This window comes from Hemibagrus wyckioides, linkage group LG02 (assembly GCF_019097595.1).
Source record: "Hemibagrus wyckioides isolate EC202008001 linkage group LG02, SWU_Hwy_1.0, whole genome shotgun sequence".
Lineage (NCBI taxonomy): Eukaryota > Metazoa > Chordata > Actinopteri > Siluriformes > Bagridae > Hemibagrus > Hemibagrus wyckioides.
The window spans coordinates 23,671,428-23,688,547 of NC_080711.1; the positions used below are offsets into that span (position 1 = coordinate 23,671,428).

General features: G+C 40.7%; 1 protein-coding gene across 9 annotated transcripts in view; it reads left to right on the forward strand.

Annotated features, from left to right (window-relative positions):
* The window catches only part of rbfox1 (RNA binding fox-1 homolog 1), a 168,592-nt gene that overhangs the window by 123,228 nt on the left and 28,244 nt on the right, over positions 1-17,120 (forward strand). For 7 of the 9 annotated variants that reach the window (XM_058414187.1, XM_058414195.1, XM_058414170.1 and 4 more), the window contains exons 2-5: positions 2,073-2,312; positions 11,132-11,275; positions 12,371-12,424; positions 15,303-15,395. In XM_058414187.1, the coding sequence (XP_058270170.1) occupies positions 2,073-2,312; positions 11,132-11,275; positions 12,371-12,424; positions 15,303-15,395 (531 nt within the window). The remainder of the gene's footprint in view (positions 1-2,072; positions 2,313-11,131; positions 11,276-12,370; positions 12,425-15,302; positions 15,396-17,120) is intronic. The other 2 variants (XM_058414160.1, XM_058414211.1) reach the window with 2 other exon arrangements.

Consider the following 17,120-nt stretch of genomic DNA (forward strand, 5'->3'; position numbering starts at 1 on the left):
ATGGCGGGAAATCTTTCCTTCAGAGAAACACTGAGACGTGAAATCTGTGTGTCTGTGTGTGTGTGGGGGGGGGGGGGTATGTGTGAAAGTGGAGTCATAATACAGCCATGTCACGAGTATCAGTCTAATTTATAGATCTTATTCCTTTCATTCCTTTATTCCTTGATTCTGTTTTATCTATTTATTTATTTATTTATTTATTTATTTATTTAGTTATTTATTTATTTATTTATTTATCATTTATCTGTCCATTCATCTCTCTCTCTCTGGGTCTGTGTTTCATGTATAAACACTGCAAATGTATGGACATTTGTTTGTTTTATCTACTTCTTTCTTTCTTTCTTTCTTTTTTCCTTCCTTCCCCTTTCATGTTTTTTCTTTTTTCTTGTTTTCCTTCTTTGACTTTATCCTTGCCTAATATTTCTTTTTTTCTTACATTTTTCTTCATTTTTTTTTCTTTCCTTGCTTTCTTTTTCCTCCACACCTTTCCTTCCTTCCTTATTAATTTTTTCTTCCTTCATTTTTCCTTTTTCTCTCTCTCTCTCTCTCTCTCGTTCTTTCTCTTCCTTAAGAATGAACAGTGTAAATGCACAAATATTAATGATTGTTTATTATCTATTTATTTTTCTTAGCAATGATTATTTTTTATTTATTTATTTATTTATTTATTAGTTAGTTAGTTAGTTAGTTAGTTAGTTAGTTAGTTGGACTTTTAAAGACAAGTGGTTTTCTGTGGGAAAGTTAATTGATTCAGTTTGTTCATGTGGTTCAGCCTGAGGAAAATTTCACTAACCACAAAAACCTGAACTTTGTTGCTCTGTGTGTGTGTGTGTGTGTGTGTGTGTGTGTGTGTGTGTGTGTGTGTGTGTGTGTGTGATAAACTCCACATAATGTGACACTTTGTGTGAAACTGAATTTGACTTCATGTGTCGTGATTCTGACGTCTCCTCAGCTACCACCGCGCATTTACTGCTAGATCATGCTAATGTGTAGCGTTGTCCGCCTCAGCATGCTAACTGGAAACCTGATGTGTGTGTGTGTGTGTGTGTCTGTGTGTGTGTGTGTGTGTGTGTGTACACCTAAGTGGATAATCCTGATCAAATGAGAAATCTCCTCCTGAAATAAAAGTCGCCTTTTATGTGTGTGTGTGTGTGTGTGTGGGTGTGTGTGTGTGTGGGTGTGTGTGTGTGTTTGTTTGTGTGTGTGTGTGTGTGTTTGTTTGCACTAGGTATTGTAATTTGATTCATAATTTGATCTGGCAGTGTTCAGATGTCTGAGTGTGTGGTGAGAGCTGTTTATTCCGTCAACAGAGGGAAAAAAATTACATTCAACTTACAATTTCAACCAAAAACTAAACAGAAAGGTGATTTACTGCAGAACTTCAGCGAGAGGAGTGATGATGTCTGAGCCTTCAGGATCGTCCCAGATCATTTACACTCTTAATCTAAACGCCCGCCTCAAAACATCAGTTTCCAGGATTCCTTTGAAACATCTGTTAGAAAAATGTCAAAATAAAAAAATTGGAAACTGGAATAAATTAATAAATGAATTTATTAATTGCATTAGTTAAAAAAAAAAATATATATATATATATATATATATATATATATATATATATATATATATATATATATATATATATATATAAATATGTAAAAATATATAAAATATAAAAAATAATAATATTTTTAAAAAATAAATAAATAATATATAGAAAATATATTAAAATATAGTTCCTGTTGTGATTATTGTTTTCGTAAAATAATATTTTAAAATAAAACAAATTATAGTTCATTATTTATAGAAAATAACATCCATTTTACTAATTCCACCAATTTTCACCAAGTTTTTTTTTAAATTATTTAATATTTAATAATAAATCTGAAAGAATTAAAATAAATAAGTAAACAAACATACAAGCAAATAAAAAGATAGGGATTATTATTATTATTATTATTATTATTATTATTATTATTATTATTATTATTATTATAAAAGAATTTTGGAACAGTTTGGGAAATTTTTGTCTAATTTCTCTCTCTCTCTCTCTCTCTCTCTGTGTGTATTTGCAGGGTAATCAGGACGCCCCCGCCCCACCGGAGCCCATGGCCCAGCCGTACCCCTCCGCCCAGTTTGCCCCCCCTCAGAACGGCCTGCCCACTGAGTACCCGGCGTCTCACCCTCACCCCGCCCCCGAGTACCCGGGCACGAGCGCTGTACCTGAGCACACGCTGAACATGTATCCTGCCGCACACACACACAGCGAGCCCAGCGCAGACTCCAGCGCACACACCGTCTCCGGCACAGCCACGGTAAGAACACGCCCCTGGACACGCCCTGCACACGCCCCTGGACATGCCCACCTTCCACCAGCTCCCTCTGAATTCTCCAGTATTTTCAATTACAGAATAAGATGTCCAGGGGGTGGAGTCAGTCCTGATCCAGCTCCTCCTATCTGGGCGGAGTGTAGAAAAAAGTCCAGGAGGCAGAGTGTTTTTCATGCTGGACATGCCCCCTGGACACGCCCACCCCAACACATGTCCCCTCTTTCTTTTCTATTTCTCTGTCTGCCTTTTACAGTCTTTCTGTCTTTCTGTTTTTCTTTCTCTTTCTTTCCTGTCTTTCTGTCTGTATTTCTATCCGTTTGTCTCTCACTTTGTTTTTCTCCTCTTTCTTTTTTTATGCACCTTTGTAGTCTTTCTCTCTGCCTGTCTGTCTATATCTTTACATTTTGTAATATCTCTCACTCTCTCCCTCTCTTTCTGTCTGTCCATCTGTCTGTCTGTCTATATCTCTACCTTTTGTAATATCTCTTTCACTCTCTTTCTGTCTGTCTGTCTGTCTGTCTGTCTCTCTCTCTCTGTCTTTCGGCCCTTATCTTTAACTCTGTTTTTCAGTCTCTCATGCCGGAAAACTGTGTCAGTCTTTCAGTCTGTTTGCCACTCTCTATCTCTCTATCTGTCTATCTGTCTGTCTGTCTTTCTCTTTCTTTTTAGATCTGTTTTTCTGTTGTCTTCTGTATTCTTTCTGTATTTCTCTTTATATTTATCTGTCTGTCTATTTTTAATCTGCCCCATTCTGTCTGTTTTTTTTTCTTCCTTTATCTGCTTCTTGATGTTTTTCTTTCTTTCATTCTTTCTTTTTAAAAAGAATAACAGAAACAGAAAGCCCCACGTGTCACTCACGTCACTCTCTGCTCTGCACTGACTGGTTTTGGAGTAGAGTGAGCGTCGTGTACATTTTCTTTTTATCTCTCCTTTTCCTTTAAAGCCGTTTTTTTAGAAAAATAGTTTCCTGAAAGACCTTCAGACTTTTTCTTCAGGTTTTTTTTTCCAGAAAGGAAAATGTGATTGCTCTGCAGATGTGGTGCCAGATGTTCTTACGTCTTCTACCTAGATGGAGCTAAAGCACATCTGGAAATGCCATTATACCCCCCTTCTCTCTCTCCCTTCCTCTCTCTCTCTTCTTCTCTCTCTCTCTCTCTCTCTCTCTCTTTTCATCTCTCTCTTTCTCTCTCTCTGCCCCCCCTCTCTTTCACCCTCTCTCTCTCTCGCTCCCTCTCTTTCACCCCCCCCTCTCTCGGGCTCTGCAGGGTTCTAGTGAGAGCTGCAGCAGTGTCCAAAGCGATGACCTCATCCAGAGTTGTTTTGAGAGCGATGTCATTCCTCACTCGCATTCCTTCATTCACTCCTCTGCAGAAACACAGATCTGTTCTCTCTCTTTCTCTATCTCTCTCTCTTTCTCTCTCTACGATCATTCAGTTTGTGTCTCGTCTCTTTTTGTGTTTTGAGTTTTTTTTAAAGTAATGAGAGAGAGAGAGAGAGAGAGAGAGAGAGAGAGAAGAGAAGGAGTATAGATGACAAACCATTCCACTCACAAGAAGTCTTTCTGTTCTTTTATTTTTTCTTCGAGTTTTTCTTCCTTTTCCTTTATTTTTTCTGAACGTCTTTCCTTCCTTCGCAACCCTCCATCCCTCCCTCCCTTCCTTCCTTCCTTTTTCCCTCCCTCCCTCGCTTCCTCCCTCCTTTCCTTCCTCCCTTTTCTTTCTTTCTTCTCTTGATCATAAACTCCATTGTAAAATCTCCACCTCTGAGCTGACAATGGAGACTCCTTCCGTAAATGTAATAAACATCTCCATCCGGAAAACTCCATTGATTCGATTCAGCTGAGCCGTTACTATAGCAACGCCGTGGTGTTAGAGCATGCAGAGAGACGTGTGATGGAGCTGAAATCTTCTGTAAAGAATCTTTAGATCTCTGTTAGAGAAGGTAACGGCGTGTACACGTGTTTGATACGTGATGACGTGACTGACAGACTCGCACTTTTACATGTCCAGTAAGCAGCCCTGACACATTACAACACTTTTCCATGCTTCACTGACCTGTTTCCCTGGCCTCTGTGTGTGTGTGTGTATGTGTGTGTGTGTATGTGTGTGTATGTGTGTGAGCTGTCTCGCTCGGCCGGTCTTCCTCCGCTCATCCTCGTCCTGGGAGAGTGAGAGTCGTGTTTCCTGTCGAGTGTAGAAGACACACACCTGCAGTGCGAGAGAGAGCAAAGTGTGGAACAGAGAAACATGTCAGATCGCTTACTCCCACATTACACCATGACCTCACACACAACGCTGCGCTCTGATTGGCTGCCTGCTGCTCCGCCTTATTGTCTCATATCACTCTAACACCTTAAACTCACCACAGATTCACATCAGCAGTGATGAAGATCAGATCCCATCAGAGACCGCCTCTACTCCTCATCACATCACATACACCTTCACGCCTTTCTTTCTTCCTTTCTTTCTTTTTTGCTTGCTTTCTTTCTTTTTTGCTTTCTTTCCTTCTTAGATGTTTTTTCCTTCTTGTTTTCCTTCCTTCATTCATTTTTATTTCTTTTTCTCTACTTCATTTCTTTCTTCTTTTATTTTTTCTTTAATTTTTTTCTTTTTTCTCAGTGTCTGTCCCTCCATCATTCCTTCTACGTGCTTTCTTTCTTTCTTTCTTTCTTTCTTTCTTTCCATTTTTTATTCCCTCTATACTTACACATTTCCTTCCTTCATTTTTCAATCATTATTTCTACTTCTTTACTTTCTTCATTCCTTTCTTAATTCTTAATTAATTTTATATTTTCTACATTTTTTTCTTTCCTTTTTTTCATTTTTCTCAGTGTCTTCCTTCCTTCCTTCCTTCCTTATTTACTTTATCTTATTTTTCTATATTTTTATTTTTCTTTCTTTCTTTCTTTCTTTCTTTCTTTCTTTCTTTCTTTCTTTCTTTCTTTCTTTCTACATTATCCTTTCATCTTTTTTCTTTACTTCTTTATTTCCTTCCTTGTTTTTTCTTTATTTCTTTTCTATTTAAGTATTTATTAGTCCTTTTTGATCTCTCTTTCTCTCTCTCTCTCTCTCTCTCTCTCTCTCTCTCATTCCCTGTGTGTTTGTGAGACAGTGTTATGTGTTGATCATTCCATTTCACTTCTCTGTCACACTTTTATCCGTTAATAGACGAGTGTTTTGAAGTGAAGTAAAGCAAGTGTGTGAAAGCGAGAGCGTATTTCTCTCTCTCTCTCTCTCTCACGTTTGTTTATTTTCCCGTTTGAAGCGGTGAGTGCGTGCCAGCGGGGAGACGAGCGCTACGCAGATGGCATGCGGCAGCGAGTGTCAGCTGTTAGTGCGCTGCATCCTCGCGCAGTGTGTTTTAACTTGGCACTCGGCCCAGGATTGTGTAGAAACAGAGGAACGACAGAATATTCTTATCGTTTACACGGAGAGCTGAAAAGGCCGGCGCTGCGGCACTGCCTCTGTGTTTCTGCTCATTAGGAAGAGGCTGAAATGTTTATTTAGTCCCAGCGATTGTGGGCCTGCTGACAGACACCGCTTCTGCTGCAGACGTCTGCAGGAACATCCAGTGTAGTGTAGAGAACCTCACCGTCACTCAGGATACACACACACACACACACACACACACACACACACACACACACTGTCTCACTGACACAACGGTTTATTATCACCCCAATAACAAGATGAAGAGAGAGACTGCTGAGGGAAGGGCTGCTTATCGCCGCTTTAACACAAGAGTCAACAGAGATGAAGTGCAGTAACTAGAAACGGATAAAAAGTATGTGCTGTTAGTTGGCAAAGAAAGAAAGAAAGAAAGAAAGAAAGAAAGAAAGAAAGAAAGAAAGAAAGAAAGAAAGAAAGAAAGAAAAAGAAAGAAAAGCCCCAATTTTTCCATTCCCATTTCAGTTTCTCTGTCTACACCTCCATCTCTCTCTCTCTCTTTTTTTTACTTCCCTGGCTTTCTTTTTTTGTTCATCTCTCTCTCTACACCTCCATCTCTCTCTTTTGACCAGCTCTCTCTCTTTCTACACCTCCATCTCTCTCTGTACACCACTATCTCTCTCTTTTTATCTCCCTGTCTCTCTTTTTTTGTCATCTCTCTCTCTACACCTCCATCTCTCTTTTTTTTGTCCATCTCTCTCTCTACACCTCCATATCTCTCTCTCTCTTTTTTTTTACCTCCCTGGCTTTCTTTTTTTGGCATCTCTCTCTCTACACCTCCATCTGTCTTTTTTGACCAGCTCTCTCTCTCTTTCTACACCTCTATCTCTCTCTGTACACCACTATCTCTCTCTTTTTACCTCCCTGTCTCTCTTTTGTTGTCATCTCTCTCTCTACACCTCCATCTCTCTTTTTTTTGTCCATCTCTCTCTCTACACCTCCAACTCTCTCTCTCTCTCTCTCTCTTTTTACCTCCCTGTCTCTCTTTTGTTGTCATCTCTCTCTCTACACCTCCATCTCTCTTTTTTTTGTCCATCTCTCTCTCTACACCTCCATCTCTCTCTCTCTCTCTCTCTCTCTTTTTACCTCCCTGTCTCTCTTTTGTTGTCATCTCTCTCTCTACACCTCCATCTCTCTTTTTTTTGTCCATCTCTCTCTCTACACCTCCAACTCTCTCTCTCTCTCTCTCTCTTTTTACCTCCCTGTCTCTCTTTTGTTGTCATCTCTCTCTCTACACCTCCATCTCTCTTTTTTTTGTCCATCTCTCTCTCTACACCTCCAACTCTCTCTCTCTCTCTCTCTCTCTCTCTTTTTATCTCCCTGTCTCTCTTTTGTTGTCATCTCTCTCTCTACACCTCCATCTCTCTTTTTTTTGTCCATCTCTCTCTCTACACCTCCAACTCTCTCTCTCTCTCTCTCTCTTTTTACCTCCCTGTCTCTCTTTTGTTGTCATCTCTCTCTCTACACCTCCATCTCTCTTTTTTTTGTCCATCTCTCTCTCTACACCTCTATCTCTCTCTCTCTCTCTCTCTCTCTCTCTTTTTACCTCCCTGTCTCTCTTTTGTTGTCATCTCTCTCTCTACACCTCCATCTCTCTTTTTTTTGTCCATCTCTCTCTCTACACCTCCAACTCTCTCTCTCTCTCTCTCTCTCTCTCTCTTTTTGTCTCCCTGTCTCTCTTTTGTTGTCATCTCTCTCTCTACACCTCCATCTCTCTTTTTTTGTCCATCTCTCTCTCTACACCTCCATCTCTCTCTCTCTCTCTCTCTCTCTCTCTCTCTCTTTTTACCTCCCTGTCTCTCTTTTTTTGTCCATCTCTCTCTCTACATCTCCATCTCTCTCTTTTTTTGTCCATCTCTCTCTCTTTCAACACCTCCATCTCTCTCTCTCTCTTTCTCTCTCGTTACATCCATGTCTCTCTCTATACCCCTTCTCTTTTTCTACTCCATCTCTCTCTGTACACTTCCATCTTTCTCTACACCTCCATCTCTCTTCCTCTCTTTATTGTCCTCCATTTCTCTTTTTACCTCTCTTTACCCCTCCATCTCTGTCCCTTTATTTTTTTTTTTACACCTTTTCTCCATCATCTTGTATCTGATTTATTTTCACCAAAGAAGAAGGACGTGTTAAACTCACCTTTGAGGAAGATCACCTAAACAGCCCCGCCCCCCTCCTCCGCCCCTCCCCTCAGCTTTATTGCTATTATAAACCAGAATGATCTTATTTCCAATTATAATCTCACCAGTGTGTCACTTCTCTAGGCTGATCATTAAAAACAAAGCCCCGCGCAATCAAACCCACCCAAATTGACCGGCGCAGTAACACGCTGTCACTTTTACACGTGATGCTTTACTGCTGCGCTTTAGTGGATTACGTGCTGCCGTTTCTTCCCGCTCCAGGAGTGGGCGTGATTTTCTTTATGACTTGTAATATCGCACCACGCTCTTTCCGTTTTTTTTCCCGAGGCCGTTGGTGTCTTGAAAGACTACCGGAGCGATTCTTTACGTCTCTGTCTACTTCCCGTTGTCGTAGCTCGCGGCGTCGGGTTGCTGATGTACGCATTCGGATCGTCGGGGTGTCGTCTTTTTATATTTTTTTTTATTGCATTTCAACCTTAGTATGCGATCCTGCTGATGGAATAGCCCAGAGCTTTTCCTGTGATAATAACAGACATATTTGAAGATGTACTAAAGACATACAACACTCACTTAGGTGTAGGTTTATTACACACACACACACACACACACACACACACACACAAGGAAAAAAAGTGTTGATGTACACACACTCTATATATTGAGCAAATCCAGTGTACAGCCAAACCAAATCCAAATCCTGCACTCTGATTGGTCAGAAGGTAATTAATTGTCCATAAGAGCATCTCTGATAGGTTTAGACTGATATGAATTATCATATGATCACGTTATCGTTTCTATAGCAACACTGGGACTCGTAATTCATTAATACGGCAGAGCAATATGATTATTTAAACATTTAGGGATGGAAGGAGTCTCCAGTGTCAGCGCTCTAAATACATAACTATAAACGGATAAAAAGGAGAACATTTCATTCCGTCCATTTTGGGGGCGGTACCAATGATTCCACTTCCTCACACGCTGATTATTTTGCTCCAACAGCAGAACGTTTTATTCCTTACCTAAATTGTTTGTTCATTATCAGAAATATTTAAAATCACACTCGGAATTGATATTTAGAATTATTTAAAATGCCATTTCCAAAGGAATTTGTCAAGGAAGTTAGAGGACAGCAGAGGACAGAATGTCTTTAAGGACTGGGCAAAAGGATGCCACAATGATTGCAGTCTTCTTTGAGATTTTAAAAATATCCCCAGGCGCTGCCGAGTCGGGCCGAGCCGAGCTGAGCTAAGCTTTCCCCTCCTGTTTGATGAGGCAGTAGTAAGAAAAATAAACATATGCGCATATTATACACACATACAAACACACACACACACACACACACACACACACACACAAGAAGAGAAAAAGGCTAACTGCAGAAATTCTCTCCAGCTAAGGCAGTATCTCAGAAACATAAAGCCCACACACACACACACACACACACACACAGGCATGAGGCCTGGCTCGGAGGGAGATAGGCACAGAGGACTGGCCGTCAGTCAGCCGTGGAAGAAGAGGAGAGAACGGAAAGAGAAAGAGAGGGAGAGAGAGAAGGAGAAGGCAGCCATGTCTCTTCTTACCCACAGCCTTTTTTTTTATACACCGCAACCCCCTTCACACATTTCTAGAACACGGGCCATCAAACGCTAGTGCTTGTGTGTGTGTGTGTGTGTGTGTGTGATACACATATGTTTTCCATATAGAACAGAACTCAGGAGCAGGTGGCTAGAACTCGCCGGGTTGTTGTTAAGACAGTGCCGAGGCTCCAAGGGGCATCATGGAGAGACAGGCTGAGCAGCGACGGCCTTATAACACAGTGCACGTGACACAGGGTGACTCTGTAGAGCCTCTGTTTGTCTGAAATGACAGGTTACACATTTCAGATCTGAATGAATTCCCCATGTGCACACAGCGCTACTGATTCCACGCAGTGCTACTGGTGATGGGTGCCATTACTTTTTTTTTGCCATTACTTACATTTGCAAAAGTCCATTAGTGCACAACGAGGTTCCACCTGGTACCATAAAGCATGTTTTTATTTCAGATTATGAGAATTTTTGGAAACGAAAAGGTTCCATCTATCAAGTTTTTCCATTTCACTTTGTCTCTTAAAGGCTTAAAAGGTTTCCTGTAGAACACTAGAACACAGAGATTCCTTTGCAGAGAAGGTTCCTAACAGGACTCTTTTAGAATGCCAGAGCTTGGGACTTGGGGAATCCATGCCCTCTTCACAGGTTCTTCAAGTGTCCACTGGGTAGTTAAGGGACAGGGAGTAATAAAGGTTCCATGTAGCAACCTAAATGGTTCTCCCTTCACTTTCTGTCATGAACAATTAAAGGTTTTATGTAGAAGCCAACAGGACATGGCTTCCCTGAAGAAAGAGCTGGTTAGAAATCATCAATGTCTTCTAAAGAACCTGAAGGGCTCTTTGGATTGGTTCCTTCACTTTCTCTCTCTGGGTGGAGGTGTTCCTTTTCAGAAAAGCTTCCAATCAAAGATGGATAGCTAGAACCAATAAACCAGTACAGAACACTAGCACTCTTCACAGGTTCTCTGGGAGGTCTTACAGAGTTGGCCATTTTCAGATTCCATAGATCTTCAGAGGTTCTTCCTAAGAGGTAATCGCTTCCGCTTTCTCTTAGGGTCGGTCCCTAAAAGGTTGAACTCTAGAACTTTCAGATAAGATTCCACATAGAACCCTTTTAGAAAGCTAGAAACATTGCTATCAAAAGAACACGTGCACTCTTCACTCTTCTTCTGTACACAGTCACAAGCTCATGCATTGATAACATGATACTTTTTTTGGAAGCTTTAAAGGTTTATCCAGAGGAACAACCACAGAAAGAACCATCAGGGGTTCTTGTTTAGCGTACTGATGCTGTTCATCAGTTTAAATGGTTTTACTATTGGGGATAAAAAGTATTCTATCACCAATTTCTGTCAAAACAAAGATGAGAAAAACAAATTTAGGGAAAAGATTCTATCTAGCGCGACAAAGCTGCTTCAGGTTGCTTCCAGTGAAGAACCCTTGGAGGTTATTGGTATAAACCTTGAACATAAGGTCCCATTTTAACAACGAAACAAAGCTAGACCTCTTGGGAAACCAACGAGTCAGGCTTTCTGTAGAGTTTTAAAGTAAAATGCATGCATTACATGCTCTCTAACTGCTCTCTATTTCTCTCTCTCTCTCTCTCTCTCCATCTATCCTTCTCTTCCACAGCAGACAGACGACGCAGCACAGACAGACAGCCAGCAACAGACGCAGTCCTCTGAAAGCACGGAAAACAAGACGCAGCCGAAGCGACTCCACGTCTCCAACATTCCCTTCAGGTTCAGAGATCCAGACCTCAGGCAAATGTTCGGCGTAAGTACCTGTTTTTTTTCTTCTTCCCCGCTCTTACCATCTCGCTCGGGTGTTAGGGTACATCTGTTTACTGTGCTCCAGGTCACGCTAGCATGACATCGAGCACCGGAGCAGATGCAGAGGCTTATTCAGGATGTCACTCCTGAAAACCTAGCTGATATTCAGTGTTTGGAGCCTTTTGGCCTGAGATAAGCTCCATCCGTGACACGCTGCAGACGCTTGCAGAATAATATTAGCAGAGCATCGTGTTTTTAATGGGATTTTTCCATCTCATGTTCGGCAGAAATTTACCGAAGCAGCTGTACATATCCAAATAAAAAGTTCTTGAGTAGTAAATTGAGAAGACTGTTTTTAAATAATTGCATTGTTTTTAACATTATCTCATATATCTTGTCACAGTAGCTCATGTTATTCAATTCAATTCAATTTTATTTGTATAGCACTTTTAACAATGGACACTGTCTCAAAGCAGCTTTACAGAACATAGTACAAAGTCCTAGATGTTAGACAAAATCATCCCTAGTGAGCAAGCCTGGGGCGATTATCTGCCTGGCTAGCATCATCTCTAGCAACATTTAATAAAAATTATCGTAGAAATCCTGTCAGGTATGCTCTTGGCTCTTGTTAACTAGCTTGCCAGCATTAGCATTGATGATTGTGAAAATTTGTGCATGAAAATCCTCTCAGAAATCCTGTCAGGTCTTTGCTAGCTGGTTAGAAATGGTGATGAGCATTAACCAGCTAGGATAATGGTAGAAAAATAAACATGAATATTGCATAACAATCCTCTGAGAAATCCTGTCAGGTTAGCTCAGGTTAGCGAGCTAGTTTGCACTGGAGGTGAAAATGTGAATTCCTCAGAATTCCTGTTAGATTAGTGCAGCTTTGCTAGCTGGTTAGATAGTGGTCACTAGCTAGGATAATGGCATAAAAATATATATATGAATTTTCCTCTCAGAAATCCTGTCAGATTAGCCCTTGTTGGTCAGCAGGCTAGCATTCATGGTGAAAAACAGCTGTGTTCATGAATATGAATGTTCAGAATAAGTGATGAAAAAATAAACCATAATCTTTTTGTTTTTTGTTTTCTTTCAGCAATTTGGTAAAATCTTAGATGTTGAGATCATTTTTAATGAGAGGGGATCTAAGGTACGTATTCAAATTCGATTCCTTTGCATGCTATGCTAATAATAATAATAATAATAATAATAATAATGTAATGCTATATGAAAGTTCATTGTTGTTAATGTGTTTGATTTATTTGTTAAAGTATAATGAATTGAATTCAGTGTTTTTTCTTCTTATTTTAATGCACAAGATAATGTTGGATGAATATTTTCGCTAACCAGTTGACACAAGCTGCTGTAGATCTGCTGTTAACTCCCTGTGCAAGCCCAGAGTCACGCTTGCCTCTCACTTTACTCTAGTTCTAGTCTTTATAAAAGTCATTATAATCGTTAGCGTTTGGTTTAAATTAAGAGGCGGAACGGTTAAAGCCATCGTTGAAAGTGTTAACGCAGTCTCACCACGGCAAATTTGTCAGAATTAATAGGTGAAACGTGACGAGCGGTCAGGGGTTAAACGGTGCGTTCACGACCGCGATCATGTCGGGGTGACGTTTCTATGGCAACACAATGGCCAGATAGGTGGCTAGGTGGCAGAGATAGTGAACTATGAGGAAATATACGTCTTAACATCTGGTTAATTTTTACAATATCAGACTCCTAATCATGAAATCTACAGTTAGGGGTGGGGCTAGGGTTTGTACCTTATTATACCACTTCATTCATATGAAATGAAGCCTAGTCCAGCTTATATATATATATATATATATATATATATGTGTGTACAGGGATATTATAATATAGACACTAATAACTATAAATACAGTCATAACTATGAAGCTGTTTCCATGGTGATGAGCACTGTGTCACAATGGCCACATGGACCACTAAGCTAGTCGTAGCTCCTTATAAACTTGCCATGAGGTTGGCTTTGTTTGAGCAGTTTAACAAACACTTGGTTTAAGACGACGATAGCTAGAGACTAGCTAAAGCAAATATTAATGCTAATTTGCAAATTCTACTTTTGTAGGTAGTTTATAAGAATTTACAAAGGTTAGGTTAGGGGCGCGGCTTTCCTGTGTTTCCAACAGGATGTGTACGCACTATGATAGAAGAGGCGGGGCTTTCCTGTGCTTCCATCATGATGTGAACACACTATGATAGAAGGGGCGGGGCTTTCCTGTGCTTCCATCATGATGTGAACACACTATGATAGAAGGGGCGGGGCTTTCCTGTGCTTCCATCATGATGTGAACACACTATGATAGAAGGGGCAGGGCTTTCCTGTGCTTCCATCATGATGTGAACACACTATGATAGAAGGGGCGGGGCTTTCCTGTGCTTCCATCATGATGTGAACACACTATGATAGAAGGGGCGGGGCTTTCCTGTGCTTCCATCATGATATGAACACACTATGATAGAAGGGGCGGGGCTTTCCTGTGCTTCCATCATGATATGAACACACTATGATAGAAGGGGCGGGGCTTTCCTGTGTTTCCATCATGATGTGAACACACTATGATAGAAGGGGCGGGGCTTTCCTGTGCTTCCATCATGATATGAACACACTATGATAGAAGGGGCGGGGCTTTCCTGTGCTTCCATCATGATGTGAACACACTATGATAGAAGGGGCGGGGCTTTCCTGTGTTTCCATCATGATGTGAACACACTATGATAGAAGAGGCGGGGCTTTCCTGTGCTTCCATCATGATATGAACACACTATGATAGAAGGGGCGGGGCTTTCCTGTGCTTCCATCATGATATGAACACACTATGATAGAAGGGGCGGGGCTTTCCTGTGCTTCCATCATGATGTGAACACACTATGATAGAAGGGGCGGGGCTTTCCTGTGTTTCCATCATGATATGAACACACTATGATAGAAGGGGCGGGGCTTTCCTATGCTTCCATCATGATGTGAACACACTATGATAGAAGGGGCGGGGCTTTCCTATGCTTCCATAATTGATGTGAACACACTATGATAGAAGGGGCGGGGCTTTCCTGTGCTTCCATCATGATGTGAACACACTATGATAGAAGAGGCGGGGCTTTCCTGTGCTTCCATCATGATGTGAACACACTATGATAGAAGGGGCGGGGCTTTCCTGTGCTTCCATCATGATGGAAACGCACTATGATAGAAGGGGTGGGGCTTTCCTGTGCTTCCATCATGATGTGAACACACTTTAAGAAAAGGGGCGGGGCTTTCCTGTGCTTCCATCATGATGTGAACACACTATGATAGATGGGGCGGGGCTTTCCTGTGCTTCCATCATGATGTGAACACACTATGATAGAAGGGGCGGGGCTTTCCTGTGCTTCCATCATGATGTGAACACACTTTAAGAAAAGGGGCGAGGTTAATCGCACTCACTAGTGGTAATTCCTTCAAATTTGCCGTGAGATTGTATTGAAACGATTAGTTCCGAGTTGAGTTTGATCTCTCGGTCTCTCTGTACCCGCCCTAACGAAATATTAACTGTGAAATGTTTTTTATTTTTTATCTTATCATGTTATTCCATTCCGATGAACATTTACTGATTGATTTGAATATGATCAAGATGCAAAAGGAACTTTTATATAATTCTTTAAATATTTGTAACTGTTAAAGGTTATAGCTATACTGACTTTAGATAATGTTTCGTGTTTTCTTTTTTTTTTATTGTTTTCTTTAGAGGTTCTAACTGAACTGGTAAATTATTGTTCACGCCTTTGGCTTAATGGTTTGCCCGTCTTGATGCTTGCATGGCGCAGGGGCAAATAAAAAGGAGCAGGGAGGTGTGTAAAAGCAGCAGCAGCAGTAATGTGTAAGAGAATGGCAGCGAGGTAGAGCTCAAGGGTTTTTTTGAATCACTCTTTATCGTTTGTTTGGTTGGTTTCCTCGCGATCGTTTTTTCTGACTGAATTAATGATGTGCATGTTGTTCTCCCCCCTCTCCCACCTGCATGCAGGGTTTTGGTTTCGTAACTTTCGAAAGTAGTGCTGATGCGGACAGGGCGAGGGAGAAATTACACGGCACGGTGGTAGAAGGCCGTAAAATAGAGGTGCATGTAACAAATATTTCCCTTCTCGAAAAACAGTACTCTTTTGTTTTTGTTTTTGTTTGTTTTTTGTTTCTGGTTTGTTTCTTTCTGTGTGTTTTGCTTTGATCAGTGTTTTCTCTGTGTCTCTGCTTTACTCTCATTTGATACGTTGATTCCTCTTTTACATATATATATATATATATATATGTGTGTGTGACACCCCACCCCTTTATCCCTCCTTCTTCTTCCCTCCTCCACACCCCCTGAAAACCCCGCCCCTTCTCACCTTTTTTTTTTTGGTTCCGCCTCACTCATTGAACTCTGACAGTTGTATCGCTTCAGTATCCGTCTTCTCTAACGGCGCTTATCGCTCTTTCTTTAAGTTGCCATCAGCTTTTTTTTTTCTTTAACCAGCAAACGGGTGCAGTGCGTTGTTACGTTCCGTCTTAGCCAGCCGCCCGCTTCAACGTGATGAGGCTTTAGCGCGAGATCGATCAGAGGATACACCGTGCCTGCCTCCTTCATCCACGAGGAGCCTCTAATTGGCCCCGACGCTGGCTTGCCCGATTTGAGCCCTCTTCGTCCTCGACTTGAAATAAAAATAGAGCGTAACGATGAAATTTTGAGAGAGAGATCGCATTATGCAACTGCGAGGAAACAATGAGTCTCGCCACCACTGGTTTCCCACTCAACCCTGTTTCCACTTCTTTCTTTCTTATTGATTTATTAATTAATTAATTAATTTATTAATTTATTTGATTATTTTTCCCATGTGACGTGTTGTCGCATCTTAGTAAGACATTGCATATTTTGCTTCTCATCCCCCCCCCTCCCTTTTCTTCTCCTACGGTAGCCCGTAGAGCTCTCACCAAACTCTCACTAGCCAATACACACACGCTGAAATCCGAATGGTAAGTGGAGCAATCCATCTGCCATCTCGCGCTGCAAACCACGTGATCTTTTTATTTTCCCTTTTTTTTTTTACTTTATTATTACGTTCTCCTTGATACTGTTTTCTCTTGGTACACGTGGACTTTTATTAGATGCGTGACAGGCACTGATTGGCTTGGACTTGACTCGTTGCACATCTTACTCCGACTGTTAACTCCATTTATTGTGTTAACCAGTGCACCCTGTTTTTTAGCTGTCGTTCAATCTGGAATGCGTTTCTTTCTTGATTTTTCTTTCATTTTTTTTCTTCTTCTTCTTTTTTTGTTTTTTCTTGCAATGAGACAAAAGAATACGGCTCTTGGCCCGAGTGTTTGAATGCTAAATGTTGCTTCCTTTCCAACAAATCCAACCTACTCTAAAGTTTTTGTGTATGTTGCACAATGCCTCACTTGTTTGTCCTTTCCTTTCTTTTTTTTTTTTTTATTACTTACATTTTTCCTTTTTTTCCTTTGTAACCTCCTCCCTCTTTCCACTGCATGTTCTTTCATGTGCGATAAGCATTTCGTTTGTTGAGTGCATTTTGTGTGTGTGTGTGTATGTGTGTGTGTGTGGGTTTATTTTATTTTATTTCTCTCTTTTTTTCATTTCCACATTTTCTTTTTAAATGGTCTTCTGTTTTGATGCTGCATGCCGAAGAATCTCTTCATGATGACACTGTTCTAAATGTTGATTTATTTGCTTTGTATGTCCTTTTTCTTAGTATTGATGAATGAGATCTGTTTAAAGTCAACTCTTGCTTATGACTACTGTAATTATTCGGATTATGTTCATATATTATTTTAGCCTAATGCATGC